This window comes from Anarhichas minor, unplaced genomic scaffold (genome assembly GCF_050575085.1).
Source record: "Anarhichas minor isolate MPS153535 unplaced genomic scaffold, ASM5057508v1 ptg000017l, whole genome shotgun sequence".
Lineage (NCBI taxonomy): Eukaryota > Metazoa > Chordata > Actinopteri > Perciformes > Anarhichadidae > Anarhichas > Anarhichas minor.
This window is the reverse complement of record NW_027466463.1, coordinates 8,948,175-8,974,347: the sequence shown is the minus strand read 5'-3', so window position 1 is coordinate 8,974,347 and position 26,173 is coordinate 8,948,175. Positions and strand designations below refer to the sequence as shown.

Sequence of the window (26,173 nt, the reverse complement as noted above, 5' to 3'; positions counted from 1 at the left end):
AAAGATTGAGTGAGGAGATCTATGCTGAGACCATCCATCCTTCAGACCTCTCCTGATATAGTAAGTTAAGATAAGTTGGGAGGACACAGAGCAGATAGGATTCGGACAGAGCTCCCCGTTGCGTTTCGCCTTCAAGCTCACAATGGCAGCATTCCACTGTTGTGGGCTTCAGTGCTTTGGCATTAATTAATTCCTGAATTGGTCAAAAGCTCCTTTGTGTACAAAGTCTCCATTTTCTGTAGCATCGGCGGGCCTGTTACATGTGAAGTGTGAACAACCAGTATTGATGTGAATGCGTCAGGTCTATCAGTCTTGCATAGTTTACGGGTAGAAGATGAGAGACATTGATTTGTTTTTTTGCTGGGAGACAATGAGAGGATTTGAACAATGGGGTTTCGGAGCAGATACAGAACATTGTATGTTGCACAAATGTGTATGAATTGTGTGTATGTACAGGTAATTGGTACAAACATGCTCGTAAGAAACTGGAAAATGGTAAATGGACTTGCATTCGTATAGCAGTCTTCAGACCACTCAAAGCGCTGTACACTACTTGCCAACATTCACCCATTCACACACACATTCATATTACAAGGTGCCACCTGTTCAGCGGGATCCTCATTCACACCCCAATGCCACACTCTTTGGAAGCCATTTGGGGTTCTTGCAAGGACAGTTTTCTAATGGCTTGTTTATAGGGTATTTTTGCTCTATTACGGCCGAGGTCTTGTTTGCATAGCTTTGGCTTTTATTCTTTATGGTAATAATAACATTATACTAACCAAGATAAATGACCCGGGAATATGGCAACAGAATCACAGATCAGGATACAAACAAACTCCCTGGTTGACTTAACTTATTTAAAAGAAAAAAACAAAGGTGTCCCAGATCCACATTATCCACTATGTAGTTTGTTAGTGACAAATATAGTCAGTATGCATACTTAAAAAGTGTGTTGTTAACTTACACTTCTTTCCATCAATGCACAAAAGGAAATTGAAGAGCTGCTCGAAGCTGTTAAAAATAACAACAACAAAATTACAGATGGGGATGAAACAACCTTAGGAACACCAAAAAACAATGACATTGTTTGAGAAACATTTTAGCTGTCTTTTTGTGAAGTTTAATCTGCAGTGGCATTCTAAAGACAAAGTTTGATTGGCGTTTTTTTACAATGCAACTATTGTGTCATGTTGAGTGATGTCCAATCTTCAAAAACAGTATTAAGATAACTACCATAGAAGTATACTGTGTACAGTTAGTATATAGTATTTTGGTTGTTCCTCCAAATAAAGTGGTTAAAATGATCTAGCAAGTGGTGGCTTATAACATGTCTGGTCTCAAAACTCTCAAATCCTAATATTTTTTACCTGAGCTTAAACATAAATTCAAATCTTCTCGTCTACAACTCCGGGTTCTGCCTATCCAGTTATGTATGTTCATGTGCATGCTTGCATTCAAGGCTTTTTTTTATGAATATGCGTGTGCTTTTGTACAGTAGGTTGGCCTAAATGTGGCATTCTCATTGTCTCCTCCTCTCTTATTGTGTACATTGTTCCACAAGGCTCTGCTCCGAGATGAAGAGTTAGAAGCTATAAATGATGTATAATTCATTCCACGCAGCCATGCCTGCACAACAGATTGGATTAATGTATGACTGCCTCCCCTGACCCACAACATCTATCTCCAGGTTCCTTGCTAAATTATAATTCATTCCACACGGTTATTTTGTGAATGTGAAAACAAGCTACTTTACTCTTCAGTTTACTTCAGTCGAGCTGGAGTCTCCGTGCAGCCCTGTGTAGTTTAGGAATTCAGTTGAATAGCTTGATTAGCTACAAACAGCATTTACCATTTTACAACATCAATATATCTTTGTTAAATGAAATGTCATGCCTTCATATAACTATTGTAAAACACTGACCCCCCAACCCCTCAAATAGCGATTGTCAAGAGGTGAAGCTATAGATTTCTCCCCATGTTGGCAGTGTGCACTGCATTGAAACAGTTTGGAGGGTGGTGACTTTTTTTTAAGCTCTTACCTGATCTTCCAGGTTCTGTTCTGGAAAACCACATTACAAATCTCATTGACATTTGTCGCTAATAACTAAAAAAACACAGCCTTGGAGCAGAGACTCTCTCAACAGTATGTCGCATGGCCCGCTTCACGTGTCTCGACAAGGACGGTATTTTTTACAATCCGCTGTTGTTGTTTCTCTAACATTTACATTTATAGCAGCCTGTAACCAAAAATGACCAAAGATAGCGCCACGTTCGCCGGACACATTGATTGGTCCTCATCCTAAAAAGTCAGCCGGATGCAACATTTTCAAACAGCTTACGGAGCTAATGTTAGCTCAATTAGCTAGCTCGCAACAGCGGATGAAATCTGCCAGGGACAGCTGTCATTTAAGCCTGAAAAATAGATGATGGAAGAGACCAGCAATGAGACGCTGTTGTTGTCGAAATCAAGGACCCACTGTTTTCAAAAAACTACTCTGAATTTCGAGTGGCACATGTCATGTCATTGATACCGTTTTCTCAAGTTACTATCATACTTCATAACTCTTTGACTTTCCCTCCTTCTGCAATTTAGCAATACTATAGAAGCTCATGTGTTGTAAAGCAATCTCCCTGTGCCATCCATCACCACAGCACAATCCACAATCGCTGCAAACAAGGCAGTGCAGAGTACGGCGCAACGTAGGCCGCCAAAGTGATCATCTGTTTGTTGATGACGTGTTTGCGCTAATGGTAACAGTGCTTTTTCCCAGCATTAGCACAGTTTGCAGCTTTCATATGTGCCAGTGTTTGCGAAGAAGATTATCATCATTATCTTCAGAGACACATGTTTACGGTGCACATCTGCAACCTGCCGGACGTGTGGCAATATCAGTTTTGAAAAGAAAATCAAACACATGCTGAAGTATGCCTTCGCTGGCTCCCACACTACAGCTGCAGCAACCCCGGAGTGAAGGTTTTCATGTCAAGTGGTTGACTTCTGATTAAATTTGCAACACGTCTTAACATTTTATAGAATGCTATTGGTTTGAATATCAAAATGCAATCATGACGCTGCAGCACGAGCCCTGCTTTGCCAACCGCCACTCTGGCCAGAACCACCATTACCATCCCCAGCATTAGCTCGGCCCTGAATTATTTATTGTGTTCTGATTGCCGACTGACATCTCAGGTTTCTCCATCGCCAAGTCCACACACCTACACTGTCTGCCAATCTGTGGTTGATGGTACTCCAAGACCGCTAACTCCACGAGCGCGGCCAGCGCTGCAGCATTTGTTTATAGCGGTGCTTATTTATTTTCCGGGATGATTTGCTAACAGCAGGCACAGGGCACACAGGTTGTCGGAGGTAATGAGCATGGAAGAGGGAAAGGAAGGAGGAAGCACGAGAGGGGAGGAAGCACGAGAGGAGAGGGAGAAACGGAGAGGGATGCTAGCTAAACAGTGTTTTATGGAGGATAATTTTCCTCCCCAGAAGGCAGTGATTGGCATTAATTACCCAACAGGTGCTAACAGCGATGAATCTCATAATTAACCAGTTTAGATTTTGTTCATTTGGGAAGACATGAGTATGAGGCGGCGGGTGCAGAAGTGTGTGTGAGCATGTGTTTGGTGTGTGTGTGTGTGTGTGCGTGCATGCAAAGGAAAAAACAGAAGAGAGAGAAAAACATAATGTCACAGAGACACCATGTACGTACAGTAATTATGCCTACAAATGTGTGTGTTTCTGTGTTGGATCCTTGGCAATTTTTTTTAACTGTGATTCTCCAGACTAAGGTCTTTTTTTTGATTTTGTCACAATGACCTCTCTTGTGGTCTGAACAACAAGTTTTCAGCTATCAGAGCTCAGAGTTTATACTAGACGAAGATATGTGTATGTCAGCCTGCAAAAAGAAGAAGTGGAAGCCGAATGTGAAAACAAGAGCATTGCATCTCATTTGGCCTCTCGAGGATGACATCATGTGAAATCATCATTGGATCATTTGGTCATGGGGTGCATGTAATACGTTGGTTATACCATTTAGAAATGGATGTTTCAACAAAGATGCTGGATTTGGTAGATACCTGCCTGTGCATGCCACTGAAGCTAGAGCGGGAGATCTCTCCTGGACCCCCTCTGTGACCCGACGAGTGTTGTTCCACGGTGGGTTATCATGCCGAAGGGATCCGTCCAAGTGGGACTAAACTGGAGCAAAGAAGACTAAACCTGGTTAGCAACAATAATCAGATACGGCATCCTTTTCAAACCTGTAGTGTTGACACCAAAGAACAGGTCAGCATGACACGCTTCTCGTTCTCTGCAAACAACATCGGCAAGCAGCATTGTTTTGGTACACTGATCAGAGATGACCGCGAGTTTGGATCTGATTCACCTGGTTTTGGCTTGTCCTGTTTTACAGGATTCTTGACATTCTCCTTTCACCCCTTTGACTCACACACAAGCTGATCTGTGATCTGTAGTTTTTTGCTCAAACCATTCTCTGCAGGCCAATCAACAACAATCATGTCTCACTTAAAACTATTCCAAAATTCTGTTACACCAACTGATTTAAATGCCATAGCTAATGCTAACTGATGCAAAAAATGCTGGTCATGTGATATACGACTTGTTGGAATGTACTGTCTGTGTCAAAGCAGAGAAGTCTCCTCATAAAATGGCACCCTGCAGGCTTCTCGCTCTGGGCTCTGGGTTAGTTGTTAGTGGGCTACTGGCAGTGCAAGCAGTGCCCCAGCGGGGTAGGGTGTGGGGGTCGTCCATATGGGGATTTCCTTATGTTATGACCCACTTCTTACCCCCCCCCCCCCCCCCCCCCCCGATGCTGTCGCAAGGAAGCCATATCTCGCCTGCCTCCCCGTTCTGCAGAATTCTTAAGCAGAAGAGCTCGGGGGTTCCCGCTCGCACTGCTTCCCTCACACTCACAGTTGCCAAGACATGAAGCGGTGCAGGAGAAGAGCCGACAGTTACACTGGCACTCTGCGGGACCGTTGGGACAGAGTCTCGTCCCACAACGGAGGGGAAAACAATTCATCACTCTCCGCTGAATTTGTATTGCGAGAAGGTGCCTCCTCGTCACTTTGGTTTGCAAGCAAACAACAGAAAAAGTTGGTGCGACGCACTGCCAACACGGTAAAGAACGCAGAAGTATGTTTTATAAGCTGCCGAATCAAAAGACTGAAGATACAGGCGATAAGATGTGGAAGAATGGGAAAACGGTGGGATTCTGACACTCAGTATGCCTGCAGCAAGCACTTTGTCCAAATGACAGTTTTATGCAACTTATGTTTTAGTGGAATGTGGATACATCAGAAAGCTATGAAGTTAGCTATTATGTTAACAAGTGCCTTAGCTTACTACGGTAAACTGCTAACATTAGCTCGCTAACATCTACTGTAACTTGTCCCGTCCCATCATCCTTTTAGTTATCAACAGCACCCCCAGTAGACATAGGGTGCTAAAATAATCTTTTGACATGCTGAAAATAAAAAAAGTTTTTTAGCTACCTACAGGCATTTTGTTAGCGTTTCAGCCCTTGGTTACATATTGTGGCATCCGGTTGTTTTCCCCTCCGGTGGGCCTGGTTTTCAGAGTATGATGCATTGTGCAACAGATGTCACATGAATGCTGCCACATACCAACAAGGGCACATGGACAAAAAAACAAATGCATTCACAGGGAAAGCAGCTCCAAACCGCACAGATGGACAATGGGGGCAAACGCCCATGTGAGAATATGCACCCGCAGTCATACAGTTCGTATACTCGCATGCATCAATATATGCTACCGTTTCTGTTGTTCTTTGTGCAATTCTATTAGCCACTGTCACGGACACACAGGCGCATCTAGACACACAAAACAGAATGGAGCACACTCGCACACTGCACACTTTGCACCCTGCCAGTGCTTGTGTTCTCCCGATTACAAATGGAGCGAGGCAGACGGTCTTTCTTCAGTAACCTACTTTTTCCTCTACCCTCTTCTTTTTTTCTCTTCTTCCCCCACTGGCAACCCTAACACTTCAAGGGAGTATGGATGTCTCGCTTGAGTCGATTCCTGCAGCGCGTGCCATCAATAAGCGCCACGTTTAGTTTATATTGCTAATAATAGAACGTCACCGAGGCATCGTTTGTGGATGAATAGACAGGTCCTGCGGTAGAGTGTGGGATTCAATCGCGAGGCTAATCTGTCGCTCTGAGTGCGGAGATCCCTCAGGGCCACTCTGAGGTTCCTGCAAGATTATTCGTCTCCCCTCAAATTTCTCCATCTTTCATGAGCTGGACGAAAGCAGGGGGGGGAGGGTATCGGCCCCCCCCTGTCTACTTGTTTGAATGCACAATGCAGTGAAAGTGCGCTGACATGCTCCCTCTGCAGAGAGACAGATAAATACTCAGGATCCTTCTGAAAACAGATGGACTGAGGAGGCAGGGGATTGAGTGAGAAGGGGAGGCACAGAGAGAAAGAAAAGATGGATAAACAGGTACACAAATAACACACGGATAAGAGCGTGCTGCTTACCATGTGCTGGTATCAGACAGGCATGTGGCAGCAACGCAAAGGCAGAGAGGGAGAGGAGAGATTAGACCGAACACCAAGCTTCTCAATCTGGCCCCTCGGTAGTCTTTGTCCCCATTAGTAAACCTTCTTCTGAACAGAAACAGTCCTGCGGTTTGTTGTGTTTTATTCGCCGCTAGGTCTGTTGGCTGTTTTAGCCCCGTTAGCTACTAGCTTGTAGTCTAAACACGTCATGAGACTCCAATCGCCAGCAAAAGCGAGATAAGAAAACACGCTCCGTTGTAGTCAGGGCCTGGTTCAGTTTGTTGTTTGCTAAGCGATACATTTACGGCTGGTTAAGAGTAGTGAGGAGTCAGCAGTCAATTGTACTATGAAACAGTCAATAATATACTGTATGCTTTCAAAAAGTGTCAATCACAACAACCACAAGAGGTCCTTGAGCATACACTTGTAAATGAGCACAAAAAAATAGTTGGTTCATAAACTCAGCAGTAAGATTAGTCATGGACAGACAGACAGACAGACAGACAGACAGACAGACAGACAGACAGACACACACAAAGACATTTCAGAGAACAAAGAGAGAGAACAAAGAGAGGGGAAAGGATTGTGTTTTGAATTTTGTTCTTGAGGAAACTTGTCATGAAGTCATGAGTCTGCAAGCGAAAACAAATTACGTCCGTAGATGCTGATAAAGCATCATGTTATGGACCTGTTGTGCTTCGAGCTAATTCTAGAACGTATGTAACAAGGGGTTATTTGTACTGCGGATCGATAGACATACACTTAGAAACTCCTTTCTTTGTTCTTTAAACAAAACAAAGTCAGTTAGTTGCAGTCTAGGATTGATAAGATTGTTCAGATGCTGTGGGAACTGCTTAGGCTGTTATTGCTCGCGTTTAACTCCTGGATTTGACTGAATGAGACAATTATTGTCATACATTTCTCCTCCAGCTGCCGGCTGGCTGGCTGGCTGGCTGGCTGCTGAGGGATGAGGATGGGAAATCTGCCGACTGCCCTGTCTTGTCTTAGCAAGCCAAGAAAAGCCCCTCACAGCTGTGCTCCAACACTTAAACCTGCCAGGGATTCGGCCCAAGGGCCAGGTGTAGCAGACTAAAGCTTTTAAACATAAAGCTTCTCTTCAGCGGAGCCAGAGAAGCAGACTGTGGGTCACAGACTGCAGGGGAATGAATTCTGAGGCTACGTATAATTAAACGATATCAGCTATCAGAATCCTCCCTTCAGCACGTCTGCTTTGGTATAATCGAGGCTGCTGGATTATATCAGTGTGACCTCTATTTAAATCCAGACACTGACATTACCTATTGCAGGTGTAAAGTAAATAAAAATTGAAACATCAGCATGGCCTGATGCCCACAATGACTCTGTGGCAAACACAAGCTGACTCATTTCTTGGTTTTAGGACTCATTCTGCATTCTCTATTGGACAAAGGGACATGTTGACCTGATGATGTCACTGGATGAAACAAATCTCATTAGTAGAAAGGTACCAAATTTCATTACAAGCCATTTAACAGTTGGGAAAAGTCCGGGGATCGCCATAGTCATAGGGTTTATCATCTGGGAACCATGACTGATTGATGAGATATTTTAGTGCGGACCAAGTGACCGCTCAAATTCAAGTACATTTATTTTATGCACAATACTGTTTAATGGCCTTTTCACAAAAACAAATTAGAGCAGCCTCTTAATATCGTATGGCCTCAGTTTGACTCCCATATATACTGCTTTACTTTTGTCATCATACATACCATAACTACCTGACAGGCTCTCAGAAGCAACCATCAGAAAGCAGTGTCCTGCCTGTCTCTCTCCGGTGGTATCTGGGTCGGCCCTGCTGATATGTGTCAGCACCCCCCGTGGAGACACACATCATTATCATCACAATCTCTCACTGCCTCCCTCCCTCTGTATGTCTGTCTCGCTTTTTGTCTGTAGCAGCATGTTGCCCTCAGTTGATGGAACGGCAGCCCCACTGCTGACTCATAACACTGAGTGATGAGGGGAAACGGTATAGCCCAGTAAGTCAAGGTCGCGCTGCAGTGGTAGCATCCTGCCAAACTCAGAAACAAGCTCTTGAAAAACAGACACTTTGAAGAAAGAAAAAGTTAGACAAACATAAAGGACACTTTGTCCCCTTTTCCCGGCAACCATTCCTAATCAGCCCATAACTTAAAAATTGAACATTTCTCTGCGAGAGAGACAGAAGATCATTGAGGAAAAACAATAGGCCCAGATGTTATTGCGGATGCTCTGTTGCTTTGAGTGGTGCTTCATTATCATGATGAATAAGGGCTCCTCTTTGTCAATCATGTGCTTTAGTGGAGCAGGTATTTATTTCTCAGTTTCCACTGTCTGTCTGTCTGTCTCACTCTCTGTGGCCTGGTGACGGATGAGCCTCGTCAAGAAACACCCAGTCTGTAGCCGCCGGAGAAGACTACCCGAGGCACTTACAAAAGTACCAAAACAAGGAAATCCTTTGACACCTTATTGGGGTCTGGTGAGTGTGTGGAGAACCACATGGCCGAAATGAAAATAATGTGGTGAGGGGAGATTAAATGTCCCGCCACTCTTGGTCATAAACTAGTCCAACGTTTTCTCACGGCATCTGCCGAAAACCAAGTACCGATCAGGTATCAGAGCTGTCTTCGTCCCCGACTTCAAAATCTGCATACCTCACTTCACGGAGCTCATTGGGATCATCTTTATGTAAATGAACACGTGGGATTGCTGTGGCATCAAAAATACTTAACAGTCCACCATGACGTAATAAATGTAACGGATAGTGAACACACGTTGTTTTATAATGAGATAGACAAAGAAACTGTATTCAGTGTGGATCGGTCACATCAGGGCCGATACCCGACCCTCTAAGTAAAGTCCAGCGAAATCAAATCGGTGCATCACTAATTGTCCAATGTCACACAGACTGTAAATTAGATCTTACTAGCGACCCGATATGCCAGATCAGTATTGTTTTCGATTCTTACCTTATTAAGCGGATCGGGGTTTGGCCAGGTTCGACTAATCCATATTAAATACAGTTTCTTTGTCATTCAACCAATCGGTTACATACATTATATTACAGTTTTTCCAGTAACTTGACATAAAATGATTCCACTCAAGGTCCACTGAGTGCAGTACACAGTTTTTGAATTTTAGAAAAAGCAAGCAATAGTATTGGATCGGGAATTGGTATCGGCAAATACCCGATAATTCTGGTAACTGGTGTGAAATAAAGTAATCAATTATTCCCTCGAGGATGATTACTTTCTGAGCGTTGCTCCTAATTGGTCATTGCAGCATCACAGTTATAATAATACTATATATTACTATTAGTTATCTGTCATGCTAGTAATCTATTAATTAAAGCTTATTCAACAGTCATACTCTACACAACGAGAGACGATGCCAATGTAGTGGGATTTCTTGTTGATATTTAATTGCAGTCATTAGACAGAATTCAGCAGCTTTTCTTTCCAAGCAACATTTTGCACATTCTGTTTTCTACCTGGTGTTCTCCCACACATCTGTCAGCACTCCGCAGCACAGAGAACTTATGCTTTTAAGCGTCAGATAAACAGGTCTCTTTTATCCGGAGGTGTTATTTGGCATTTTGTTTGCGCGAACGCCCTTCAAGCGTGAGTTGTTTCCATCCACTCGTACAGTGTGGATGCCACGAGGTAGATTATTTTTCCGTTTAAATACGAGTGTGAAGTCAGATGCAATGACACATTATGACGCCGTTACAAATGGATGACCCCATCTGCGACGCTTTAGGGGTTGTTGGATACAGATAATAATCGAAGGTAACTGTACACAGTGTGTGTCAGAAGCAGTGCGAAAGGAAAATGATGAAATATGTTCAAAGGAAGCAGCTCAAGGCACAGTAATGGTCATTATCAGCATTGTTTTGACTCATAACTTTTAAAACCCCAATATGCTTGAACTGAGGTCTTTATAGAGAGAGTGATATCTTTCTATTGGACTTTAACAATGTCTTGTGAGAGTCAATGCATTGTCCTGTGACAAGACAACACAAGAAGGAAATGGTTGTTGAATCCTGTTGCAAAGGGTCCTCTGTGAATAGGAGGGAGAAAAAAAAGCGAGAAGCAATAGAAATCGACAGCACTTCAAAATGAGGAAGGTATGACGGAAGGCTCTAATCATAAAAGCGTGCAACGGAAGTCATTGTGTTTTCAATGGCTCAGAGAGGAACAATTAAGGGTAGATAAGCTATTCTCTCTCCTATCATCTCCCGCCGCCATTTTCCACGACAGACTTTTCAATAATAGGGTTTCTCTGCATCACACTCCTATCTGTTTAATGGTCAGCCCTCGTGGGAATTGCTCAGAGATATGTGATCGCTTTTGGAATAGAGTTGGCTGCACATATTTCCCTTTGGCCCATTTCTCTGCATCTCTCAAGCATTTCACGACACAATGCCTCCCCCCGGTGCTAAGCTCCCTCTCACTATCTCTTCCTTAATGGGAGTGTGCCGATGCACTAATGAGCGAAGACAATGCTAGCAGCATATGGCGATGATAATGAGATGAACAATGTTTGGAAAACATGGGCCATATACGGTACATAAAGCTTAGGCTCTGACACATTGCTTTGGAGAAGACAGACAGTGTTGTGCACTGAATGCCATTCAGCAGCCTTTAGGCTGCGCTACATGATACATGTTATTCATGGATGTTAATGGTTGTGTGCACTGGATGTTATCTAACACTATGAACTATTTAAAAGTGGATATTGATACAGTATTTCTTTCATACGGATGAACTGTCACTGTTTATGGCTTAGAAACGTTTTAATTCATACTAGATGTTTAATAAACCATTTAGCCTATTTATAACTTTTAGTTAACCATTTTAACCAATTATCCATTACTTTTAGCTAACCATGTGTCCATTTGAGCTATTTAAACTCCTTATCTGTTACTTATTAGCTAAGTATTTCACCATTTATCCAAAAGTTATCCTTTGCAGCTGTTTATTCATTACTTTTAGATTACTGTTTCGACTTCTCTGCTTGCTTGCTAACTGGTTTTTGTAAATTATTTTGTGTTGGAACTTGTGCTGTTCAGGTGTAATATCTAAACTAATCTTTCCACCTACCCACTGGCAGCTGCAGAATTACCCCCGACAGTACAACTACCCATCATTGGGAATCCCTACTCTAAAGTAAGCCACTCAGACTTTTGAAGCACCTCTAAAAGCTGGATGCAGTTTGGCTCTCCTAAAGTTGGCTTTCTTTCAGGCAGTAAGCATCAGTGTCAAATAGTTACTATCTGTGAGCTCTTTGCACTTCAAACGGGCCCAAAGGATGAGGTCAAGACAGATCCCGTGCTTCTTATGTGCTGTAAACAGACGTGGGGGGGGGGGGGATAAAGAGGAAGCTCTCGACTCCCGCCTCACACAGTCTCGCACATAACCTGCTTACCATTTCCAGTGTGACTAAATATGCATATGCAGAGAAACAGAGAGGACCCCACACACTCCTACTCATGGGATGTGTGCACGCTGTCACATAAGTGTGAGTGATTTAGACGAGGCAAGAGCTCTCAAAGCTACATCATAAATACAGACAGCTTCACACATTCGAGAATGCCTTGTTTGTGGTTCGCAGGATGCGTTTCTTGGGCAACAGCTAACATGAGAAAGATGCTTACTGTTGCTCCCAGTTCCACAAAACATTACAGGCAGCAGCTTTGGACAACTTCACACATCTTGTCTTTCATTTTGAGGCTGTATTTACACAGGTCTCCATTGTCGGCGCAGACTTTTGTGTCGACATCTTTTCAATGTCAAAATGCTATGCTCGGTTATACCAAAAAGGATGACTCATAAAAATGCCTTTTTTTTTAATCAAACTTGAGCAAGTCTTTCAATAAAACATGCTTTTTTTTGACAAATGCCTGACAAAAGCCGTCGTGGATGTGACCCAGAAGGAGCGCCGAGGAGGCAAGCAGACACGTGAAGAATAAGTGGAGGGAGATGAACAGGCAGACCGACGGAGCAGCAGGCGGCATAACATAGGTTGCATAACAATGACTTTTTCAGTACAGTACAGCCGGCCTGCCTGTTGATATGTGGGCGCGGGTGACTGCGGGACAATGCGAACTCGCCGTGTGCTGCGGAGCAAATACTACACGAGAGAATACTGTTGCCATGACAAGAGGGAGAGATGGAGAGGGTTGAGTAATGACAAGAGAGGCAGTTTTGCGGCTGAAGAAAAGAAGAGGGTTTATCCATTCGCGAGAGCGAGGAGAAAGAGGGAATAATAGATGAGTCAGCTGCTTACAATTTTTTAGCGGCGAATCAAACAAGCAGGGAAATTACACTGTGCAGCCAGTAGCGATGAGAGTCAGGCCAAGCATGAGATAGAAGCACTCCTACATACATGTGCGCTGGCCTTCTTTTGATGCCCCTCTTATGTTTTTTCCCTCTTCGTTTTTCTCTTGCACACACACAACTACACAGCACACATCAAGGGACACAGATGAATGTGTTGTCGACCCGAGTTCCACCCCTTCGGTGTGTGTAGCGGAACAGAATACATTCTTGTCTGGGACATGAGAAACGCACAGATACCACATGTGTGCCTCGGGAGGATTCCACGCTGGATGTCTGCTCTTCCCACGAGAAAGGCTTTGAAATCGTCCTGTGTTTTCGGCACCGTGTGACTCGGCCTCCGCAGCGGCCATGTGGTGCACACTCCCGTCGTGCATTGCTGACTGTACTGTCTGCTACCTGGCGGTCATAAGCTCATCATCCACACGCTGTCTCATCAGTGCGGTCACACTTACAGTAATCCTGACATTTCCGCGCCTTCGCCCTGCAGGGCGAATTCATGCAAATGTCTCTTTCTTTAATGCGAAAAAAAAAAAAAAAAAGGTTCAAACGATGGCACATATTCAAACCAAACGCATGATTAAGCACTACCCTGCAACGACTTCATAAAAATTAATTCCCGGTTTCCTCCCGTCAGTGATATAACACAGCAATGATTCAGCCAATTTACAGCCGCTTTTACAATGTACTTTTACAAGTTGCCAGTGTTGTGAGCACGGCTTACCAAGAAATGGACAAATGATAAATCTATAACACTGAGCAGTAATCTTGCAAAGCCAGACGTCCATCTTGTCAAGCTCACAGAGGGTCTGAGGTAAATCCTAGGAACTGACCTTTGGAAGTCTTCTAGCAGCCATTCATGCAGCTGTGAGATGGAGAAACACCTGCCTATAGAAACCGGGTGTATCAGGACAGATGGGCTCAAGTAGGGTTTACTTCAGTAGGAAAGTACGATAAAAACTGTTCTTTAAAGGGCGTTTCTGCTGATTTTTCTCAAAACTGAAATGGCATTCATTGAAAGTGACCCCTCGGCTAGTGGCAAATATTGCTTTTTCAATTTTGTGCGATGACCTAAACCTTTCACAGCAGACTCTGGCCTGAAGGCATGAAAGGCATGAAATAAGGCATGAAACAGCCGTCGTTTTCAATGGAGAACTTGGCTACACATGGCTTAACAACTGCGTGGGCCTTGATATCCTATCTGGTATTGCTTCCCCAGAGTCTAAATTTAACTTGATATACATTGACCAAATGTTTACTTTACCTCATACATATTACACTACATGGGGCCCGCTAAAATGTTCCACCAATGTATTTGTGCGTGCACGTTTTTGCTGACAATACAGCCTCATTGAAATGAATGGGGAAGTTTAATATAATTTAAAAGGCACTGAGGGAGACCCAAGAGCAGTTTGTCCTAAATTTGTGGCTGAAATGAGAAACGTTTGATTAGGGATCAAAGTTTTGTCTTAAGCTTCCATTTTGTTTGACCCAATACCTAAAAAACACAATGGGCTCGTAATTGCCACTGCTTGTCAAACTGATTCCCAACTGGATCCAATTTATTTCCCTTTCTTTGTAGTTCGCTGCAGCCCTAATCTTGGGGAAATATTCCAGTGGCAGTGAGTGAAACCGGGCAGTCACTGGAGATAGTTAAGAGGCCGCGCTGAGAATCACTGTGTTTCAGTGCAGCTCAGTGACGCGCCGTGACCACACCAGCAGACTCCCACTGCTTCCCTTTCATCATCCTGATGGGAGTCCTGGAGACAGCTGTCAGTCATCCTGCTGAATGGGTTCATGGTGCGACGATGTCATCACGGTCCTGTGTTTGTTTTCGCTCTGTGTGTGTGTGATCCTTTTCACCAAGATCAAAACACAGCCATGAGAGGAAGACAGATCCTAGAAGAGAATTAGCAGAATCGTTTTTTGTTTGTTTATCTCTCAAGATTGCCGGAGAGCGAGGTCGGCAATTATATGTATTTTGGCTCAAATTTGCATCATCTTTGTCAGCCTCGTCATCTTTAGAGCTAACACAGTGTTTCTATTAACTTGAAATAATTATAGCACTCTGTAAGCAAAGAGAACTGGAGGGGATAAGGTTGTGGATTGTTTGTCACTCTGAAGCGGAGGTGTTTTAGAGTAAATAGCGGAGAAAACTGTGGGACGTGTGATTCAATAGAGCAATAGAGATACATGGGTTAAGAAAGGCTTCTTTGGAAAAAAATAGCAGCGACTTTTATAGACTCAAAATATTGTGGTATAATGCGATAAACTGCGGGAAATATGTCCAATAAATCTATTGTCTATTAACAGCACTTCGTGTTGCATGAATCATCATTCTTACTTTACCCTTCTTAAGAACTTGGTTCTTTCAAACTTGGTTTACTATTCAAAAATGGATGACGCAACCGCAGCTTTTTGACAGGTGCTGGATAAAGCAGGGGGGGGGGGGGGGGGGGGGGCAAAATCTGTAATGGAACGCTTGTTTTTATGCTAATTTAATTATTTAAATGATTTGTTATTTCAATACTTCACCCCATCATGGAGAAGTTGGAGCAGAAGATGATTACAAATTATTATGGGAGCATAATTAAGAGTGGAAATCTTCCACTATTGTCTTTGAATGCGGTTTACGTTGCTATAGTTCCCGCTTGCATTTAAAGTAATAGTTACATTTTGGGAGAGAAAGACAAAGACTGGAAAGGCTAGTTGTATCCCCTTGTTTCCAGTCTTTGCGCTAAGCTAAGCTAAGCTAACCTGTGTCTGGCTCCACCTACATACTTCCAAGTGGTTTCAATTAGGGTTCCCCGTCTTGAATGATTAATCGACTAATTTGTCCTTTTGGTCTTTCAAATATTTATTTAGTCGATTCAGACGAGTCATTTTTTTATGCATTTTTTATGTCGAGTGACTTATTTCCATGAAACTTATGAACATCTCTGGTAAACACGAGATTTAAAGCAGTGCTTTCGCATGATTCGCACTTTTACTGATCTTTTGGTCAAATAAATTGATTCTTCGACAAAATTGTATGGCTGTTAGTTGACTAAGAATTTTGTGTAATGAAGTCTCTTTTTTTGGGGGCTTCCATTTCCATGACTGTTCATGTATTCACTGCGAGTTCATGGCTTTTCCATTTGTTTAAAGCTCGCCAGGATATTGCTCGCATATCGCGGGCCTGATCTATACGCCAGGAAATCATGAATTAAATGCTGTTCATTCTGTACACATGACATCTATTGCACTTCTGTCCATCCTGGGAGAGGGTTCCCTCCTCTGTTGCTCTCCCACAGGTCTCTCCCTCCTTGGGGGAGTTTTTCCTGTTCCGATGTGAGGGTTCCGGGACAAGAGGATGTCGCATGTGTACAGATTGTAAAGCCCTCTGAGGCAAATTTGTAATTTGTGATTTTGGGCTATACAAAAATAAATTGAATTGAATAATAATTCATATTCAACCATCTTCGTTTGCTAATATTTTAAGCTACCTTTGAGCAAGCAAATTCGTTTTTTATTGATCTGCGATGGATTTAGCTGTGAGTGAGGTCTTCCTCGCTGTTAAATCCACACACGACTTCCCTCCTGTTGCATTTTGGGCTTTGGGAAGGTAGAACATATGACACTCTCCTTTTAACTTTGAGGATATCTGCTGCTGGTCTTGCATGTTCCATACAAACCGCTGAAAGCTTGACAGGCCTCCTGGGCCTATAGTTACAGTTGCTAATTGGAGGATTGGACAGTGGCTGTGCTGGAGAGGGTCAATTGCAGCTCGGCAAAATCCATAAGGAAAGGAGAAAAATGGTGACATCATTCCATGCCAGAGGTCTTTCAGCGCGACTGGAGTGCCTGTTGTTTAGTTTGTGAGAGATTCTATTCGATGCATGAAAGAGAAGGGCCTCAGCATCATCGTGAATCAATGCCTTCAGCTGGTTCCATTTACTTACATTCACAAAGCCTTCAGTAAGCCAAATGAAATCACGTCACTCGTGTCCTTTTCCTTTCACCAAGCACCATGGGACATTTCATCACACTGGGGAATCTTGTCTCTTATTCTTTCTCCTACACGGCCTCACGCTGTCTCGCACTCTGATGCTCTTTATAATTGTCTCTACTCTCTCTTCTCTGTCTCCCGTCACTCAGCATACGTGTGTGCATGTGTGGTTTGAGTCAGTGCCAGGGCTAAGTGATTAATTAGGAACACAATTTGCTTGGCTTGACAGTTGGACTGTGCAGGTTTAAGGCCCTTGAGAGCACCTCGCGCACCGCTGACGGAGAGAAAATGGAGGAGGAAATCAATATTTTGAGCCACATGACTTCCCTTTTTCTGTTTGCTGTGGAGCAACAAAAGGCCATCTGTATGAGCAGCTATAAGAGGGCTGAGAGGGAGAATTTGTATTTAAAGGACGGTGTGTTGAGATTGTCCATCTTATGCTTGTGCTTTCTGCCTGAATGATTTTGTCCGGCTCCCTCTGAGCTACACACACCGCCTTTGTCTCTCTGACAGACATTTTAACGCCCCCCCCCACACTCTCTTAATTCTTTATGCATCCTCATCCCTCTCCTCCCTTTTCTCCTATTTCACTTTTCTCCCTCTCGCTCCTTCCTCCCGCTCTCCGTCTCTTAACTTGTTCTCACTTCTCAAATTATCAAGTGGCGGTATTCGGGGCTTTTAACAGAATGTATTCACTTAGCAACGGGTACCTCCGTCTCAGGAACAGGAATTTGCAATTATCCGTCAGACTCGGCACGGCGAGAGAACAATGCCGCAGAGTGTCCTCTGAATTCCCACACATAGTTTAACATTCGGCTGTGCTTTAAAGTCGGGCACGTGCAGTTCTGCTACACCTCACCCACCGCTCTCGTGCAACTCTGTCGAACTGCCGGCGCCGCCCTTCATCACCATATGTAGCCTACATACCATGCCGTCTGTTCTTGAGGATGGCCGATCCATTCGCTAATCAAATACGGCCACGGCTGAGAGGGCTACTTTTAAAATGTGCTGGGGCATGGAGGACTGATTGCCTGCTAATCACAATCAGAACATAAAGCCTTCTGGATTTCTTGTAAAGCATCAACACAAGATTTACTGGGATTTTCGAGGCACCACTGGACTATTTTTTAGCGGTGTGTGCAGCACAGATGCTGGAGAGTAGAGTCTCCGCGTTGAACAAACCTTTTGAAATTGAATTATCGTGTGTGGAACTAGGGGAATACATCAGCACAGTTTTGCAACCAGGATGCTATATTTATTATACAATATCTACACCATGAGCAGGTGGCAAAAAGGGTTAATTCCTTTTAAACCTGCAACAGGAAACCTCACATACTAATAGAAAGTAATAGTAAACAGAATGTGGAAAAGTGGAAAGATTGTGTAGAGAAATAGGAACAATGAATTGATTCAAAAAAATCTATATCCACATATTGAGTCAGCTGTAACACCCCATGTGAAACGTCTAGTTTTTTCTCTCGTAGCATCAGTAGCTATTTTAACCCAAACAACGATCTTTTCCTAAACCTAGCCAAGAACTTGTTTTTATTTTGCCTAAACCTGACTGAGTTGTTTCCTGTGAAGACGGAAGTTGATTTTGAAAAGATTGCATGCATGCAAGGAGCACAATTGACAGGTTTTGCTGGCTTTTGTAGGAAACGCACGAAAAACGAGGAGTAACTTTCGCAACATATCATTCGTACTGTTGTATGAGGATACGTTGAATGTTGAATAAAAGTAACAGACGCATTGTGGAATCAGCTAGCTAAAGGTAATCGATAAACTGTTGAAATAGTTTCAATCTTTTAGATCACGTGAACGAAGCAGACGGTTCAACAAGTAGCTCAATCACATACGCAGACTTTCATCCCCATGACCAGCAGCAGGGCCGATTGCAGAGCATTGAACATCTGGAAGAGTGAGCGCAGAAGATCTCCCAAACGGTGCAACCTAGTCCAAGAACAATGATCCTGTTGAAACAGCTGCATGTCTGCAGCAGAATGACCCTAAGGTCAGCACTATAAATATGGTCCGACAGAACTACTCGTCAAGAAGATGTGCAAATTTTCCAAATGGGAAAAAATCGAATCACAAAATGACTATAATAGTGATGTGGTTCTGTTTTAAAAGTCAAACTTCCTTTATGGTGAGAGACGCTGGGCATACTGACACCAGGGTTTAGGATGTGTCTATGAAGCACTTCATATAAAGAGGACTAAAGCTCTTTGCTGAAGTTCTACTTCCATATCGAGGCTGATGTCAAATAGAGAAATAACAGCTCAGCAATACACTTGAATCTGTATTCTGATACATGAGTATTCCAGCTAAGACACGGACATTGGCGCGCATGGTCAAAGTACTTGGTAAAACGTCGTGTGATAGGCCGCAGCTGAAGAATGATGGCAAGAGTCCATCAGCTGACGGCACCGGCATGAATGGATGTTAAGCACGGACGTCATTGCTAAAGAAGCACATCATACAGCATAAAACAAAAGAGGGGTGCTTTGTAAGGGGATGCTTTAAACTGTCAACTCTCCCACACACACCCGGTCTGAACCGGATACTAACCTTGTCCCCGTCTTGTGACCTTGCCCACAGAGGGTGGCCAGATCAACAACGTGGGACCGGGCGCCAACTTGGGCCAGCAGCACCCTTACCCTGCCTTCAGCCAGCTGGCTCACGTCTACGAACAGCAACAGCAGCAGCAGCAGCAGCAACAACAACAACAACAACAACAACAACAACAGCACCACCAGCAGCAGCAGCAGCAGCAGCAGCAGCAGCAGCAGCAAAACAAGGATCTCAACAAGTACGCCTCCCTGAAGGCTGTGGGTGAGTGTCTGTCAACTTCTCTTATTATTACTTTCAATTTTAAGACGAACCGAGGAACGGTTGCCGCCTAAAATGGGCAGCGTACTTGATGTCGTGCTGTTGGTTAAAAAAAAAAAAACGGGCTGGTTTTACCAGTCGTTGCAGCTGGCTCCGGCTACAGCAGGGTTTGGAGAGGGTGCATCATCGTCACAGTGAATCTCGGGGCTTCCCTCATTCTTATCACCATCTCATGCATCTTGAGTTGGCAGCGAATCTCAAGGCTTTTATTAATTACTTGCTTTTTTTTTAGATGAACGTTTTGTGATCCCAACACAAAGTGTGATATTTTCCAGAGGTCTCTGAACGATAGCAGTCCCGTGGGCCGATCCAGCAGGTGTTATTCATCGCACGACCGAACCGGACACGCTGTAAAAACGGAAACAGGGCGCCCATCAAGCTGTTTGACAGCCTAAAGCATGCCAGTGCAGCTGATTCAAATTTGCCTCACCATGCCCGTATGCTATCGGCAGTGGCATCACTATTTAATAACCCGAATTCATTTAAAATTGACTTGTGAATATTTCAGCATGTGTCCGTCATCTTGTTTGTGCTAGACAGGTCCCCCCCCCCCCCCGGCCCTCATTCCAATTCAGCCCACTCGGGCCAGATGTCCTCCACAAACACATCTCGATGTGCGTACAAACAGCTGCAAAATGCCATTTGTTCTGCAGTTATTAGAAAGCAATCGGCTCGTCTTCCGAGAAGCCTTTATCTGCACGCCTAGCAGCAGAAAGTAAAATATGTGATTCAGATGACAAATGTAGGTGTGAACTTTCTCTGTGTTGTAAATCTAAATGATATTCCCTACGCCACACCGCATGCAGAGGGCCGTGACTCATCCCCTCAGACATGTTACAGCAATAGATCATCTTGATTGTTTGTGGTGCGCTCTGCTTTGTGCCCTGGAAGCGAGACGGTGTTGTGGATAGAAGCAGTTTACAGGGCCTTGTTAAAGTAACCCCCCCCCCGACTGATTACATTCAGAAGTCACATAATTAGTTAAATAAAGTCCACTTGTGTGCAATCTAAGCGTCACATGGTCTGACGGAGAACCATTAAATCCATGAATTACAACATGTCAAGTATATGGCACCACAACAAACCTGCCAAAAGAGGAGCAGGCAAGGAGGACATCAATCAGAGAGGCAACAAAGAGACCACAGATCTCCCTGAAGGAGCTGGAACAGCTCCACAGCCGAGATCGGAACATCCGCCCATAGGAGCATTTACACTCCGTGGAGGTGGGCTTTATGGGAGAGTGGCCACAAAAAAAGCCATTACTTGAAGAAAAACAATAATTCCAACACGTTTGGAGTCTTCCATATGCCTTTGTGCTATAACTCCAAACGTGTTTTCTTATTTTCAGGTTTCTTGTGGTGCCATATTCTTTCCATTTGGTAATAATGGACGGTGCTGCGTTAGATCATGTGACACTTAGATTGCACACCGGTGGACTTTAGTTATATAATTATGTGTCTGTTTTTTTAAACAGGTTTTTCTTTTTTTATTTCGTAAAATCCAAATAAAAGTCCATTTTAATTCCAGACTGTAACGTAAAAAAAAGGGGGAAAAAACCAAGGCGGGTGAATACCTTTGCAAGGCACTATAAATAGCTGCCAGCATTACTGAAAACAGAGAAACAGACAAACAGTAAGTGATAAGTGGACAACTTCATGTTTGAGCTTAAAGGAAAGCCACTCCGCACGAAAATCAATGAAAAAGGCTGATTAACACTGTCATCCTCTGTCTTTGACCCTGGCATCTTGTTGTCATATTGTTTGTTGGTGTATTTCTGTTCATCGCCAGATAACAGGCCAACTATAGACATCACACAATAGATATTTTCAGCTACAGCTGTGTTTGATTGCAGAAAATTGTTCAGTTATCTGAAATGCCAACAGAAGGCGTCTTGGTGTCGGTCCCCAAGGATCACAGAACAAAGGGATTCTTTCTCAACTCAATATTCTTGCACCAATATTCAACCAGGAGCGAATGAATCCATCATAGGAGAGACGCCAATTTACCCACTGACAGGAGCTTCAATAGACCAGAATACAGTGCAGCCACAATTTTGAGGAACGGATGCAACCCTGCTGTTTCCCAACCGGAAAACCTTCCTCTCTGATGTTTGGCTACAGCTTTCCTTTCATCTCGACCACACATAAAAGCATCAGATGCATGCAGCACACGCTTTGGGGATTGAGGATGGCATTTTGGGAAATCTCTAAATGTAGGGGGAAATAGATGAGCCAAGGCGGATGGAAAAGAAGGTAAAAGGCCAATCCAGAATGTCTGAATATGCAAATATACAAAAAGTTTAACCTAATGGACACCGAAAATGCCATCCGCAGTGCATATTTGCTGGAGGCTTCAAGTTTCCACATCACACTAATGTTAGTTACACGATTGGCTGCAGGCCACGCCCACGTCTTCAACTCAGATTTAAGGTGAGCACGGAGAGATGAACGTGAAAGTGAGGCGTTAGACTCCGAAACATACTGTACATAATTCTGCACAGTGGAGGTTTACCCTCCAACTGATGTCCGCTTCTTATATGCGGTCTATGGTTTGGGTCCATTTAGTATAGCTTAGTAATTAGCTTTGCAAGACAAAGGTGAAGTATTGAACCTAGTACCCCTCTTTTCTATTTCTGTTGGGAAAATGAAGAATCCGTTTTGAATCAAGAACTGATTCAGAATCAAATCGTGAACTTTAACAATCCAAATCGAATTGAGAGTATTCCAAATATTACCACCGTTAGTGACAATTTTTTACTTGCGGGGGATTTTTTATGACAGCTGTTTATTAAAACATCAAACACAAGTGTTTAATTGTTCAACATGAACACAGAAACAATTACTCTTTGACGAGACTGAATGTTCACCGTGATTGATTACTACTCCGAGATTTTTTACTTACTGACATGTTCGGAAAGCAGCAACTATCAATCTAAAAAGCTGTGGTAGGTTCTGTAAAGGGTTGGAAGTCCTATAAGGTGTACAGTATTACAAGTTAATGGAATAAAATGTGCAAATGTGTCCATGTGGGATTACACAAGGCCCTCTTGGGGCACCAGTGTAGAAATTATAGTCAAACCTTTCAGTGCGTCTGACGATTCTCTTCCCGTCCTCCTCTTCGACTCCTTGTCCGATCCACTTCTTCTTCTCTCTCTGCTTTTTTAGATCTAAAATGGCCCTCATCTTCCCGTCACCGCTTCTGCAGGACCATTTTCCTCCCGCTTGCTCTTCTAACCTTTAATGTCTTGGCTTGTTTTTCTCTCTCTCCCTCATCTTCCATCTCCACCACTCTCCCTCCTTGTCCCCTTCATTTCCTGTCTCCTATTTTCTTTCTGCTCCCTCCCTCCCTCCCACCTCTCTCCATTTCCCATCTTCTCTTCTTCCTTCTTTCAAAGCAGCACCTTTATCATCCGCCTCCCGCCCTCTACTCTGCATTTTCCCTCACCTTTTTTGTTTTTTGGCTTCTTTTGTCTCCCCCCCTTCCCACACAGACTCTATTCTCCCCCCTCCCCCCTCTCAATCCATAGGTCACCATATCGCTCCTTAAATAATCACCGCGGTGCTTATAGCAGCTCATATCTGATTACATTTCTGTAATTGAAGGGAGGCATCCCTCCCCACTTCGGGCTCACACTTGACTGACAGTTTTTCATTCCACAAGTGGTATTCAAAGACGCTTCTATAAAATTATTGGAAACCTGTCTAGAGATATGTGGCAAAGGAGCCTGGGATTCCACGAGGCATGCTGCCAGTCCGAATGATGGGGAAACATCACACACAAGCTATGTGGAGTCAGAAGAGAGAGAGAGAGAGAGAGAGAGAGAGAGAGAGAGAGAGAGAGAGCAGACTAAATGACAGCAAACAAAACCAAAATGCCAGCGGTGGCTCTTTCAGAAGTCACCTTTGTGTGAGCTCCGCTAATCTTGAGCAACATAAATGGACTTTGCTTTTCTTTTCTTCTCCTTTGCCACACAGTCTGGTGCTCTCGCCGCCTGCTGACCCCATGTGAAATGGAATCAAGTCTAAATCTAGCATCAACACCATTTCCCCAACCTCCCTCCAACCACTTTTTTTTTTCTTTCTCCCCACTTTTCTTTAATTGCCTCTGCCACTTTCCCAATGTTCCACCGTCCAGCTGATAAGCTACACTTTTGTCAATCAATAGCCATCTCCACTGTCCCCCTGTGCATCTGTATAAGGTCACTTTATCGAACTCTAACTGCAGCCGAGGCAAAAAGCTAATAATAAGGGTTCCTGGATGCAGAGCGGTAACTCAGCCCAGAGGAGGACGCAGTCATTTAAAAGTACAAACCACCAATCACGGCCCACGTCTAATGCACAGGCTAAAGCTACCAACTTAACCCCTCCTGCCACTGTAGTATTTATTGCAGTGTTTTATATGCAAGACTCAACCAGGAACAGATCATTATTGGTGGGAAATGACTAGAAAACAATGTAAAGTTTTTTGAGAACATGTAAATTATCAAGACATATCATCACATCTCAGCTATCATTTAATCTCCGATAATCTCTTTACATGCAAATGAGTTTCAAAAATGAAACACGACGGGAGAAAGTTTCTGCCTTTTTGATTTGGTGCAACAAGGAGAAGGGATAGCATAGCAACAGCGCTTTGAGATTAGTTAATGCTCATGCCAGCATGGCAACAGGCTCACAATGACAGCATGCTGATGGTTGGCAGGTCTAATGTTTTTCATGTTCACCATCTTAGCTTGGTATGTTTCATGCGTAGCAAGGACTTTTGCTAATTGCCACTAAACACGCATTAAATACAGCTCAGGCTAATAGAACAAAGTCAAATTACGACGGTGACTAGGAAAAAAGAAAGAGGATCAGTCCTTTGGGCAACATTAACGTCTGTTCAAAATTCCATGGCAAACCATCCAATGATTGATGAGATATTTCAGGTAAGACCATGACAGACCGATCAGAGACACTGTCATTGTTAGAGCCTTGTCGCCAGTGGCTAAAATGGTAATGACCGTAAGATGTCACATTCTCCAGAACTTTATAACAAAGCACAGGCAGTTTGCACCCGTGTCTATAACAGCCCCATTTAATGTGCTCCAATTGCCTACAGCTCACCAACTTGGCTTGACATTTCTATATTTCCACAGCGGGAGATAGCAGCTGATCTCCCGTTCAGATTACATCTCACATCCTGTGACAACATTGACTACCTTTATATAAGACTATTTTCCTGCCATAGACAGTACAGAAAGCATTTACTTCATCATAAGACATAAAGGTCCCAGACTAATGTTTTTGGTAGGGTGACAGCACTACGACAGGGAAATCCACCCATTTACACTAAATACTAAAACATCCCACAAATATATATAAATAATATATAACCTTTATTTAGTTATATATATATCATTTGCAAAAACATTGTAAAACATACAAAGAGGTTTTTAAGACTTAACAGTATTAAAACACTCCAATTGGCAGATAATAAAAAGCAGATTGACACACTGGTGTAACACTAATAAGGTGCTTATGTTATTGGCACTTAGGGACTTCAGAGGAACTGTGCTTGATTTTCTGATGCACGATGCCTGTTGGTATTGGTGGGATGCTGGCCTTTCCCATGCAGAGGCATGCGGAGCCCACGCTGCGTAACAGCTGTGTTTTCCATTTCCACTCACGTACGCCGCTGGATGTGTACATCCGTCGAGCCGACTGCCGCCGGATTGATTCACCTGTCGCCTGAGCAGGTTTGATCCCCTGGGGCGGTCTAGCGGCAACCTCGGCGGGTGAGACGCCGCTCCCCCCACCTCCACAAACACCTCTGCTATCCGCCCACTCATTTCTCTCCCCCTGTTCGCAGAGCGATAAAGTAGATTTATAGTTACAGCGGCAAAGCAAACTCGCTGAGCGTGTTAACTTTATCTTCAAGGACGTGGAGGCAACATGGGCTAAAGAGTAATGACTCGACTGTGAACGTGTATTCTGACGGTGGGGGAAGAAGAAGAAAAAAGTCACATTTCGCAGTGATAAGAGAGACTGTAGCTCGGTGACAGTGACTGACAGAGGGAGGAATAAATGTGAGGCATTAAACCTCACTGCTCCAAGGCTAAAGAGACACAAGCAAACACACACACACAGAAGAGCACAGAGAGGCTTGGTAGATAGATACACATAAATGTCTGTTGGTTCAGACTTAGTATGTGCTTGCATGTGTGTTTATCCTGTATATATGTATGTATTTCCTCGTACCTTTTACCCCTTAAATTAATAATTCGTCACAATAACTGGCTTTTTTTCCCTGCAACTTTCTGTGCTGTGCGTACAAGTTAAGCAACCCCTTAAGTCTGCGTTGTGTTGGGTTGGGTGGAGGAAGGATGGACAGGAGACTTGTGTC

At 43.6% G+C, this 26,173-nt stretch overlaps 1 protein-coding gene across 1 annotated transcript in view; it reads left to right on the top strand.

Moving 5' to 3' along the window:
• The window catches only part of shisa9a (shisa family member 9a), a 40,537-nt gene that overhangs the window by 11,344 nt on the left and 3,020 nt on the right, over nucleotides 1-26,173 (top strand). The window contains exon 3 of the mRNA XM_076093256.1: nucleotides 19,499-19,732. Coding sequence (XP_075949371.1) covers nucleotides 19,499-19,732 — 234 coding nt within the window. The remainder of the gene's footprint in view (nucleotides 1-19,498; nucleotides 19,733-26,173) is intronic.